Raw genomic sequence first — 12,366 nt, 5'->3', positions numbered from 1 at the left:
TTTTGTCAGATTTCTTTTTCATCTCTTAGATTTCTTTTTTCAAGTCTCTTACCTCTTAAAACTGCTTTATAGCATGGATTTGTTCCATCAGATATTTACGAGCAACATCTGTGTCAGGCACTGGATTCAAGCACTGGGGATACAGAGATGGCCGACACTGTTCCTGCCTTTAAGAGATCACAGTTATACTTACACACACACACACACACACACACACACACACACACACACACACAGAGATAGCTATCTATTTATCTGTTTATTTTTAAGTTATTATTTAAATATAGTACCTTGAATATTAAGCCATACCTTTATCACTAGAGAGCTCAGGAATGTTTAAAAATAGAAAAAGTTATTACCGACTTAGTGGTTTAAGAATTCTAAGGGATTTCTCAAGCATTTTGGGAAATGAGTATTAGTTTGAGCATCAGCTCTTAAACTAATACTTTTTTGTGTGAGGTTTTATTTTTTTTAGTACAGTTTCAGGTTCATAGCAAAACTGAGGGGAAGGGATATACTTTATTTTTTAAACTTCCGTGAGATATTTCATAAAGTGGATGAGTATTTAACCATACGCCACTATGAATATCTAGGTTGTTTGCATGCTCACTAGTACAAATAATGATGCAGTCTTAATATATGCCTCTTTGTGCCCATATGTGGACATTTAGGAGAGGTACCCAGAAGTGAAATTATTTGATGTGCTTATTTAAAAGATAAAAGATGCAGCCAAACTGTCCTCCAAAAGCTGTATGTTCCCATCAACAGTGTACTAAAGTATGTCTCCTTAAGCCTTTTTCGGCATTGGATGCTGAGTCGCCTCAGTTTTGCCAGTCTCCTGGGTTAACAAAAAAAACTTGTTTTAATTTTTTGTTTGCTGACTGCTATAAGGTTGAGTTGTCTTTTATACGTTTCAGACATTTTTTATACCTATACAAATGTACACTGCATGGATTTGTAAATACATTTTTTTACACATATGGAACAATAATGGGCACATGTTTTTGTAACATATTTCAAGCTAATACTTCTAATACAGGGTATAAAATACAGTTCCTTACTGTAGAGAGGAAGATAATATGCTTATTTTGGGGTAGTAACAGGAAACTATTTGTAGCAGGTGTTTTAAGCCTGGTGACAGGTGTTTAAGTGCCATTTGGAGAGAAATCCTTGGGAAGGGTTTTAAATTAACTCAAGTATAGAAAATACTTTTTTATCGATATATTTACTTGCATGAAATGTATGTCTTGGGTCACTATCTTCCCCTTCCTTCTTACAAATCACTTTTTGTTGTCTCTGACTACAAGTGCTTTCTAAAAATTCCTTGTCCTGTTTTCTGATAATGTAAAATCTTCTCTGGTAAGTCAGGTTTTGGAGATTAATAATAAATCCTTACTATAGAAAGAAATGGGGACTTTTCCAGGAACTTTCTAATGGAAAATAGGTTTGAGTATAAAGTTGATCCTATCTATGCTTTTTAGGGTCTTATAGCTAAGATTTCATCCTTAAAATTTAAATAGTTACGTGAAAAGAAAACAGTTTTTAAAATTTATAGTGCTACAGCATTATCTTTCATTTCCTCCCCCTCTTAAAGGAGTTTTTCAGGCTTTAGAATCTTCTAATATCCAACCAAATATGATTAAAAAATTCAACTATGCATATTGTTTAGATGATATCACACTGTCTTCTTTCCTAAAACAATACTATCTACTGAAAAGAATGTGACCCATTTTTCAAATATATCATTATTTTGGCATCTCTTAATTAGGTAACAAACTTATTTCTGTATTTGAGGTAGATCACTGTAGTATTAACAATGGAGGGGTACATAGAGAACATCAAGTACAACTCTCTCGTTTTACAAAGAAGACTGAGGCCAAGTTATTAGTAAACTTATCCAGATTATTTAGCTAGTTAGTACAAGAATGAAAACTGTAACCTAGGACTTAGGGCTCCCATTTTTTTTTTCTTACATTGGTGAATGCTGTGTTGCTGTGGATTTTAAGGTCTTGTCATGTGCCAGACACTTTGACATTATTTTACGATATTCCACTTCATTTTCATAAGAAACCTAAGAAGGGAGTGACATTTTAATCTGCTTTACTGAAAAGGAAACTAAAATCAGGGAGTTTGAAGTAACTTGCCCAGCTTTCACATAGCCCATAAATAGAGGTGCTAGGTGTTGAACTCAGATCTGTCTGATTCCGAAGTCCATCACAATCAGTACCTCTTTCTTCTTTGATTTGTGGAGAACATGAAAAAAGGAAAAAAAAATCTCTTGTTAAGTGCTACAATAACTCAAAAGACATGAAAGTTCTCATTCCATACTTTGTGTTGAATTTCTCCATAAATTATTTTGATTGAAAAAAGATACTTCTGACTTTCTTTCTAAACCTGTTTCCTTTAGGTATCTCGTCATGAGCGTCGAATTTCTCAGATTCAGCAGTTGAACCAGATGCCTTTGTATCCAACCGAAAAAATCATATGGGATGAAAATATTGTCCCAACTGAGTACTATTCTGGGGAAGGTATGGTAACGAAGTACAGTATTCAGATGTAACATGAAACTTAGTTTAGAATTCATCATATATAACTGAACGTACTCCTATCTGCTATATACATTAGGGTAATTTTCTGGTACCCTCAAGTTCAACTTTAGAAGCTAGAAACTATTCAGTGTTTTGAATGCTTAACATTAAGGATTTTTATTAAATTTAAGCATTGCCTAATGAAATGTGTATTTGTGTGTGTGTGTGTATCATCCTGTATAAAATGTGCCCGTAAAGCTGTGTGTTCAGGAGACCTAATAATACAAGAAGTGTAGCTTTCATTATGTCACTGTAGCAGGCTTTATTTGGTAGTGTTTTATTTTTCAAAGCCTTTTCTAGAGGCTCTTTTGAATTCCTTGTAGAGCCAGCTAATGACCTTCAAAAGAAAGACATTGTCATTAGTTAAGATAAACCCTTAGTTTTGATCCAGAGTAGTATCGCCTAGTATGTTCATCTACCTCTTTCAACAGATTGGTTTCTAAATGCTTATCCTCTAATGATGAGAATTTGCCACAATTGAGTATATGCCAAAGTGCATTCTGACACATTTTGAAGGCATATTTCAAAAAAAAATTTCTGGAAGTTTTTTGAGCAACAGTGTCATGATTAGTAGAGATGTGGCTATTTTAAAGAGATCACCAATATAGGTATTGGTATATTTATTTAAAAGAAAATTGTCTCTTCAGAGTCAATTTATCATATCCTAGAGCCATATCCAATAAATCATATCCTAGAGCCATAATTCCAATAAACCCAGTGCACTAAAATTGTACAAGATTTCAGAATAATCAGTCTTCATATCTTTTTATATCCTGACAGTGATTAATGCATTGCTTTCTCACTTTTCTAATTTGTTCGTACTAAAAGCATTTGTGATCATATATGTATGAATAGCACTTAAGAATATTTTGTCTTTTTAATGAAAAGTTTGTGTCCTTGAAAATGTAAACAGTCTTATATCTAGCTTTTGGTACTATTCAGTGATGTTGGTCTGAGTTTAAAACATATTTTGCTTAGTATAAAGTGTTGCTTTTCTTTCGCTCCTATGATTAATGAAGTTAAGTAAAAAGAATTACTTCTCAAAATTTGTCTTTGTACCTGTCTTGCCATGGTTCTTCACTGACCATGGGTGAAACTGTGCTTGTGGGGCTCTGTATTCAATGCTGTGAGATAGGCAAAGATCAAAGCCAATCCAGCACAATTATGCAAGCTGCTTCCAGCTCCCAAGGAGAGAAAATAAGTGTGAAATTGGGGCAGATATTTAAAAAATATAGTATAAGAATTGTAAAGAAAGTCTCTGTAAAGTGTTGCCTTTTTAAAACCTTTTTATTGTAAAATAAACACAAATATAGAAAGCCCACACAAAATAAAGATAGAGCTTTACTAATTATCTTAAGGGAAATACCCTAAAACTCTTATAATCACCTTGTCAGCTATCCCAGAATCCTCCTGTGTACCCCTTCCTACTTACTGCTTTCTCCCTCCACTGCAAAGTAACCATTTCTTGACTTTTATAGTCTCACATTCTTGACTTTTAATGTCTCACTATTTCTTCATAGTTTTATTACTCAGTTGTGCATCCCTAGACACCGTAGTCAGTCCTGTACATATTAAGATGCTTTTTATTTTACGGGTACCAACTGTAGCCCTTTCTTTTCTGTCTGTTGAAGACCCTGAGTTGTTTGATCTGTATAGTTTTCCACAGTCTAGATTTTTCTAATTGACTACTCACAGTACAGTTCAACATGTCCCTCTGCTCTTTATTTATTTTTTCTACAAATTGGCTTGATCAAGCAGAGGAATTCTCTCTTTGGCAAGATCCTTGGTGGTGGTGTATTCTTTCATCAAGAGGCACGTGATGTCTGGTTGTCTCTGTTTTTGTGATATTGCTGTTTAATACCTAGATTTGTTAATTCAGGGAGGGTTACAAAATAGTGATATGTTAAATTTTTTTTTTTTAATATAAGTATGCCATCAAAAGAGATGCTTTCAGCTTCTGGCTTGAAAGAAATTGAATTAGATTATAAGTCAGAGTTTACTAACAAATGATGTGAAATTTTTGTACATTGATGTTTCTTGCTTTTAGATGCATTGTTTCTTTGGTGAGTATGGATAGGGATGATGAAAATAATATGATTTGCTAGTAAAATGTGTTTGGAGGTTCTTTTTTTTAAAGATTTTTTTGATGTGGACCATTTTTAAAGTCTTTATTGAATTTGTTAACAATATTGCTTCTGTTTTATGTTTTGGTTCTTTGGCTGCGAGGCATGTGGGATCTTAGCTACCCGGTCAGGTATCAAATCCGCACCCCCTGCACTGGAAGGCGAAGTCTTAACCACTGGACCACCAGGGAAGTCCCTGGGGTTCTTCTTTTTTGACCTTTTTGATATTGGTGCTGAGTGCTTGTTACTTATTATCCCAGGGAAATAGTGTTAGGTGAAGGTAATGGAAAGAATATGGTTCATTAATGTTGTCAGAGAAGGGAAATAACTCCAGGAATAACATACAATCAATGCCTTATCCTTAAAGGCTAGCAAAATGGCAAAGGTTCAGAGCACCATAGTGATCACTGAAGATAGAGTTGTGTAATGTAATATACTAATTCAGTTTTCTTGGTAAATTTGGTCATGGGCTATGTTTATAGTAGCATTGTTTACTTTGAGATTTGCCAAATACAAATTAGGTGGTAAAGAAAGAATTTTTAAACTTACTTGTGTTAGTTTTAAGTATCTTTAAATACTTTTTAGAAGCACTGTTTGCATATGAGTCATTGGTGTGCAGATTACATGTATTAATGAAATTCATCCTTTATTCCCAGTCTTAATAGATGGCATTTGTTAACTTGGTTTCAGTTTCTGTGTGGAAATGAGAATACGACCTTATCAAATATGCTGTACTTTAGACACCATTAAACTAGATTCTTAACAAATTTGTGCTGCCTTGTTTTAATACATAAAGCAGATGTCTGATTAAAACAAATAATTCAAATATGGATGTTATTTTCCTTTTCAGGTTGTCTTGCTCTTCCCAAGTTGAATTTGCAGTTTTTGACTCTTCATGATTACCTCCTAAGGAACTTTAATCTCTTCCGCTTAGAATCAACTTATGAAATTAGGCAGGACATCGAGGATAGTGTCAGCAGAATGAAGCCATGGTTAGTAAATGGGTTCCACTTGCAATGAAGAGATGCAAACAGTGACTGACGTACTTCTGTCAGAAACCTCACATGTGTAATTAGAAATAATATATCTGTGGTGAAGATGCCCTTTAAAATATGAGATATTTACTCTGTGAGAAGTTCTTGAATGTGAATTAGGTATATCCAAAGTGCTAAAATAGAAAATATGTATCTGGGTCGTTGGAAGTGGGGCGGAGGGTAAGAGGAGAGAGGTCATTGTTCTGGGAAGTGGGGCGGGAGGGAGAAATGTAGGGGGGAGGAGGTTGGGCATTAGTAAAAGGGTAAAGAGGGAAGGGTATGGGCTGGCCAGCACGCCTGTACTAGGCAGGGCAGTTTAAGTCCTGGGAGAAGCTTACGATAAAGGGGTATTCTATTACTCCAGCCGCTCTTGTGGCTGTCACCACTAGTCTCAGTCAGCCTCTCTAAAGGACCTGGCAGGAGATGAGGGGCATAGCTGAACATTGCACAGAGTGGAACATTGGAACATCTTCCCTGCCCTCCATCCATAGGTTGCCTTGAAGAGACTAAATCATCAGCATTTACTTTTAGGGCCTGTTGAGTAGGTTTCGTTATTTGAAGAACTTTTCTGCCTAAACTCAGCTTTCCACCTGCTAGCTTCTGTCTGGAACTCCTTTAGCTAAGAAAAGACTTTCATTCTGTTGTAGGCAGCTCTGCATTACAAGATTTGTGAAGGTTCATTTTGCTTTTTAGACATGACTAACTTTGGGAAATGCCCTTCGTTCACTATTTCATTCTAGGTATGAAATTATTGGAGATAAGTTATATATCACAGTTGACTGTAAATGAGTAAAATCATTCTGTAAAATGAATTTTCATTAAATTATTGTCACACCATGCATACATAGGTACAATTATACTGTATTCTGTGTGAAAAGCTTAACATATTTTGAGTGTGAACTGATTCAGGTATCTTCCAGGCTTCTCTCCTTCCTAATTACAGAGAGCTGCATGGACACTGTGATTATGATGTTTTTTTCACTTCCATATTTTATTTCATACACAGTTCTAGTTTTTAATTAATTATTATGTGAAAAGTTACTCTGGGTGAGAGTCTAAAACACAACAAAGTGTTTTTGACTTAATAATCAGTTGAGTCAGTGGGCAGGCTAGCGCTGTGCAGTTTGTATACCCACTGGCTGATCGTCTCTGCCCACAGCTTTGCTGAAATTATTGCCCATTGTTTGGACCCCAGGGGAGTGCTTGATCAGAAAGCTGCCTTATAATTTATGGTTACCTTGCACTTACATGCTCAGACTCTGGACCTAATTTTGATCACTTTGCAAAGTAGGGACTTAGTAACTAGCAGCTCATCAAGTAGAATTCATTTATATTTTACTTAAATGCCAAATAAAGCAGTAATACTTGGAGTTCTTATGGTTTATTAATAATTTTTTTTTTTTTTCTTGTGTTACGCGGGCCTCTCACTGTTGTGGCCTCTCCTGTTGCGGAGCACAGGCTCCGGACACGCAGGCTCAGCAGCCATGGCTCACGGGCCCAGCCGCTCCGCGGCATGTGGGATCTTCCTGGACTGGGGCGTGAACCCGTGTCCCCTGCATTGGCAGGCAGACTCTCAACCCCTGCGCCACCAGGGAAGCCCCAATTTTTTAAAATTTACATTATTTTCTGCTAGTGGAAGAAAATGTTACATTTTGGAGATAACTATTGATAATAAAATTTTCTAAATTTTCATTCCTAATTGCCCATTATTGGAAACTTAAAAATTATGAGATCTTGGGGGATAGGGCTTCCTTCTGTTTCATGTCTTGAAGGTGGAAAAGTAGCAGAGGCATTTTTACTTATTGTGTAGTTCTAATCATGTTTTTAGGCTACTGAAACTACTGAGCAGTGTAAAAGAGGATGTGCTTATGAGGATCAGAAATCTATACTCTTTTAATGCCTCATGTTGCAGGTAGATTTTATAAAGGAGGAAAGAATTGGGGAGAGTAGATTAGTGGTTGCTTGGGAGTAGGAAGGGTTGACTGCAAGTAGACAAGAGGGATCTTTTTAAAGTATGATGAAGATGTTCTAAAATTGGATTGTGGTGATGGATGCACAGCTTTGTAAATTTACTAAAATTTATTGTACATTTACAGTGAATGAATTTAATGGTATATAAACTATATTGCAATAAAGTTGTGAAAAATGGGGGAGGTGATAGAAAGTTATTACAAAAGCTTTTAGACACAAGGTAATGCCTTTTAGAAATTGTTTTAGTACTGACCAAGTCATTGGATTGCAGAACTTTTATTTTTAATTAGTTTCACTCTTTGATGTTATGAAGCTTTATAATTTTCTGTTATTTACAAAAGCCTTTACTTAGGATATAGGTTTTCTTTATCTTTGTAAGCGTGTCATTTTTGGGAGTACTTTCCAATTTTGGAGTGTTGCTGCAGTTTTTGTATTACAGGTTTCCCCAATACACTATTTAATGTAAAAGCTAAAGCACCAATATAAGAAGAAAGAATGAATATTTGCTTGTTGGTGGTTCTGGTTATTACAACTAGCTTGATGATTCCCCACACTGCCATCCATAGCAGTGTCTTTTCAGTGTTTTAAATATTGTGCCCTAAAGAAAGCATTTGCATAGATATTGTCATTTGCTTGTTTTTAATTTCTTAAGGTCTAGCTTGTTCTAAAAGATTTTTGAAGCAACTTATAGAAGTATTTATAATACATAAGATAAAATGTAAACAGTTGAGACTATCCTGATGAAGAGGGGAAGAGGGTAAGAATATAAAATAAAACTGAATGTGCTGGATTATTTCATTCTTCGACAAAATGGCTCATCTCTTACGTACATAGAGTTATATGTTTTTCTGGGAATGTGGGGGACATTCCTCTACTTCCCTTTCTTTTGTGGGCCATGTTTGCCTGTTTCATCCTACCATATATACTTCCTAAATATTGAGACTTAGGGGGTGTTTTTAGTTTAGAAATAAGAGTTACTAATGTTAGGGCTTAAATACTAGCTAACCATGTATTCTTAGTTACTAGTTTAACTTGTCCAAAGTTGAGCAAAAGTTGATCTTTGCTTGGGTAACCAGTCTTCTGCTTCTGGTTTCCAGGCAGTCTGAGTATGGCGGGGTGGTATTCGGTGGCTGGGCGCGAATGGCCCAGCCCATCGTGGCGTTCACTGTGGTGGAGGTTGCCAAACCCAGCATAGGCGAGAACTGGCCAACCCGGGTTCGCGCAGATGTCAGCATCCATCTGAACGTCAGAGACCACATCAGAGATGAGTGGGAAGGTAACTTTGCCTTTCAAGAAGTGGTCGTCTTTTGCTGTTACAATTTATAGACTTTCACTTAGAGCATTAGCAAAGCACATTCACCAGATATTGCCCTTTTAAATTTATTAAACTTTATCTTTAAAATTTGTTTTAAAGAATGGCAGTTGATTTATAGTTATTACTAGTAAAAATACCAAAGATCATACAAGAATAATTAAATACCTCATACTCTAATAAAAAGCATAAAATAGCACGTATATCAGTGTTGTGAAAATTGCAGTTGGCAGAGCTGAGGAGAGCATTTTAAATCATAAAATTTAGGAAGATAATGTTTATGAATTTATAGGATCACTATAAAAAGAATAAAATATTTGTGTTCACTAAAGAAAGGGGGGAACCCACATATAACTTGCACACATGCAAAGCAAGTAAGGAAAACTGGTATTTTTAAGAGATAAAAGCAGCCAAAGTAAAGTGAATAGGGATGTATACAATTTGTACCAAAGAGAAGAAGTCAGATTAAAAGAATCAGTGAGATCAAATGTATTCAAGGATAAATAATAATTGCAGGGAAGTTATTTTCCCTATTCTTTACTAAGCAAGATTTTAGGGATGGGAGTTCTATGTCACAATTTTATTTAGAGGCAGATATGTTCTAAGTTACTAAGTCAAATGGAGTTAAAACATCAATACCACCTGTGCCAGAAATGGCATGTAAACTGATTTTTAATTGGCACTTTTGTATTTTTCTCCCAGCTGTCTATGAGAGCTCTTGCTGTCCCATTATGAGAAACAGGAGCTGGTAGGTTTTATCTCCTTCTACCTTCTTGGCATGCCAGAAGGAAAGGGATAGTCCCTTAATGGATCAGTTTTCAGAAATTATTGCTCTTCATATAGCTGTTTATAACCATAGGGTCTGTATGATATATTTATCAAATAATTCTGAAGGAAGCCAGCAACAAAGCTGGCCAAATGTTTAACAAGTGGCCACCATAGTTGGTATAGTTTGTGACAGATTGTTTTTTTGGCTCTTGTATCCTTCAAAATTGTTCAAATCTGGTGCATTACACATCTAGAATAATATGTACCCTTATTATTGCTGAATTGTGAGAAAGTCATTCAGTTGCTGAAGGTTTTACATTTATCGCCCCTTGGAGCTTAAGGAGGTATTAAAATAAACACTTTTACATAGTGGGTAATGAACTGAAATAACTTATTGGCCACCCCTAGAAGCAGTGATGGCTAGAAGTAAAACTTGAAGAAAAAAACGACCCTTTGTAGAAATGTATAGATGACAGATGACAAGCCTGCATTATAGTGTTAAGGGAAAAAAAAGGATTTGTTACCCCAAACCCCTACGAGTCTTTTACCTCCATTACTTTGGAGGCTGGTAGTCAGAAGGCCATCAAATAGTCTTTTTTGTTTTTTTAAACATAGGCCTCTGGTAGATGAGAAATAGAATGGGTAGATTTTGATGGGCAATATAGGGAACAATAGGGTATTGTGGGACAAGCAGTTCATCTGGGGCATGGTGGGGAGAAGAGTGTTTTCTGGGAGACCAAAGCCAAAATGCAGGCCCTTTATTGATTCCAGATAGAGCAACCAAGTAAAAAGTGAGAGGGAGGTTCTGTAAATAGCAATGAACACTGTCCTGTAAAAACAGAAAATTTTTGAAGAATTTAAGCTAAATGCTGTAAAACATTGTTGTCCCTTCAAGAAGGTGTGAAGCTCAGGCCCTTATCTTCTCCATTACCCCATTTAAAATTAAGGAAACAGAATTAGTGAAACTGAAATGTTGGATCCTGCCCTAGAAGGCACAGCCAGGAGTAAATGCAAATGGTTGAAAGTTGAGTTCAGCTTATTGTAACACAGGTATTTTTAACGTGGATGTAAGACGTCCCACGGCATCCCTCTGTGATGCCAAAAGATAACATTGGTGGGGATTAAATTACTTCTCAGGGCTACTTCTTTGGCTCTGAGACTGGGAAGTTTTAATGAGTTGTGCAGATCAGAAGTTATATAGGTGGTACAACTCACATAGTAGATCATTTCCCCTTAGTTTTCATTGTTCTCCTGCTTCTTTGCATAGAATTTGTTGGGAAATAAACAATGAAGTCATAATTATGAATCAGTTACTATTTCTAGCACACTTAAACCCTATTCCATATTGAAACAAACCAGAATGGTGCCAATTAATACTATTAGCCACGCACTCACATGGCTGATTTGATTTAGTTGTATCTCTTATAACCAAGGTTATGAGCAAGCAGACTGTTTAAATTTGCATTTATACTATACAATGACTAACAGAAGTGACTCGGGGAACTTCCCTGGTGGCACAGAGGTTAAGAATCCACCTGCCAACGCAGGGGACACGGGTTCCAGCCCTGGTCCGGGAAGATCCCACATGCTGTGGAGCACCTAAGCTGGTGCACCACAACTACTGAGCCTGCGCTCTAGAGCCTGTGAACCACAACTACTGAGCCCGCGTGCCACAACTGCTGAAGCCCGTGTGCCTAGAGCCTGTGCTCTGCAACAGAGAGAGGCCACCACAATTAGAAGCCTGCAACGAAGAGTAGCCCCCTGCTCACTGCAACTAGAGAAAGCCCGTGCACAGCAACGAAGACACAACACAGCCAAAAATAAATAAATAAAACTAAAGAAAAAAATGAATCGGGGGAAAAAAATGAAGATTAAGTGGTGTAACATTATATGCTGTGTGGTCTAATTTTGTGTCCCTTGTCTTCCAGTGTGTATTTTTAATAGAGCTGGGAATCCAGTTGAATCCATAATTTGAGCCAATGACTGAGAAACTACAGACTTTGGCACAAGTCTCCTATTTCTTGGCATTTGCTTATAAAAATTTCAGCATTTGCCAACTGAAGCAATATATATTCAGCTGCCTTCTCAAGATGCTATCTATAAACAGTGCTTTTGTGCCTTGATGAATTATTCTAGACTTGACCTCTTCTGGTGAAATACAATTAGACTGTTGTTGAAATGACACTGATGGACAATTTAAACTGATGTTCGAAACCTGCTAAATATGATATAGATGGATTACATGCCAACCATATTTTTGGTTACTTATTAAGAATGTTATAAATAAGAATGATGACAAGCATCCAGTTTTGGAGCTGTAGCGTGATCTGGAGGACTTATTCAGTAATGTATATATGGCATAAAAGTTTCTAATTTTAATATAAAGAGAAATTTTTACTTAATTATTGCTGTCAAACATTGAGTATTGAAGGTTATAGGAAAACCCGTAATTGTATTACAAAGCACGTATAATCATTGATCACCTCTGATATTTTAAATGTTTTATATACCTTTTCAAAAGATAAGAGGATGAGAATTTGCCAACAGGAGACAAAGCAATGTCATTCTAA

General features: G+C 36.2%; 1 protein-coding gene across 1 annotated transcript in view; it reads left to right on the top strand.

Moving 5' to 3' along the window:
- AQR (aquarius intron-binding spliceosomal factor) overlaps positions 1-12,366 on the top strand; it is a 100,449-nt gene that overhangs the window by 36,726 nt on the left and 51,357 nt on the right. The window contains exons 15-17 of the mRNA XM_065870888.1: positions 2,408-2,528; positions 5,562-5,703; positions 8,814-8,992. Coding sequence (XP_065726960.1) covers positions 2,408-2,528; positions 5,562-5,703; positions 8,814-8,992 — 442 coding nt within the window. The remainder of the gene's footprint in view (positions 1-2,407; positions 2,529-5,561; positions 5,704-8,813; positions 8,993-12,366) is intronic.

Source organism: Phocoena phocoena, chromosome 2 (assembly GCF_963924675.1).
Source record: "Phocoena phocoena chromosome 2, mPhoPho1.1, whole genome shotgun sequence".
Classification (NCBI taxonomy): Eukaryota; Metazoa; Chordata; class Mammalia; order Artiodactyla; family Phocoenidae; genus Phocoena; species Phocoena phocoena.
The sequence above is the reverse complement of the archived record's forward strand: the minus strand, read 5'-3'. Positions and strand labels throughout refer to the sequence as shown.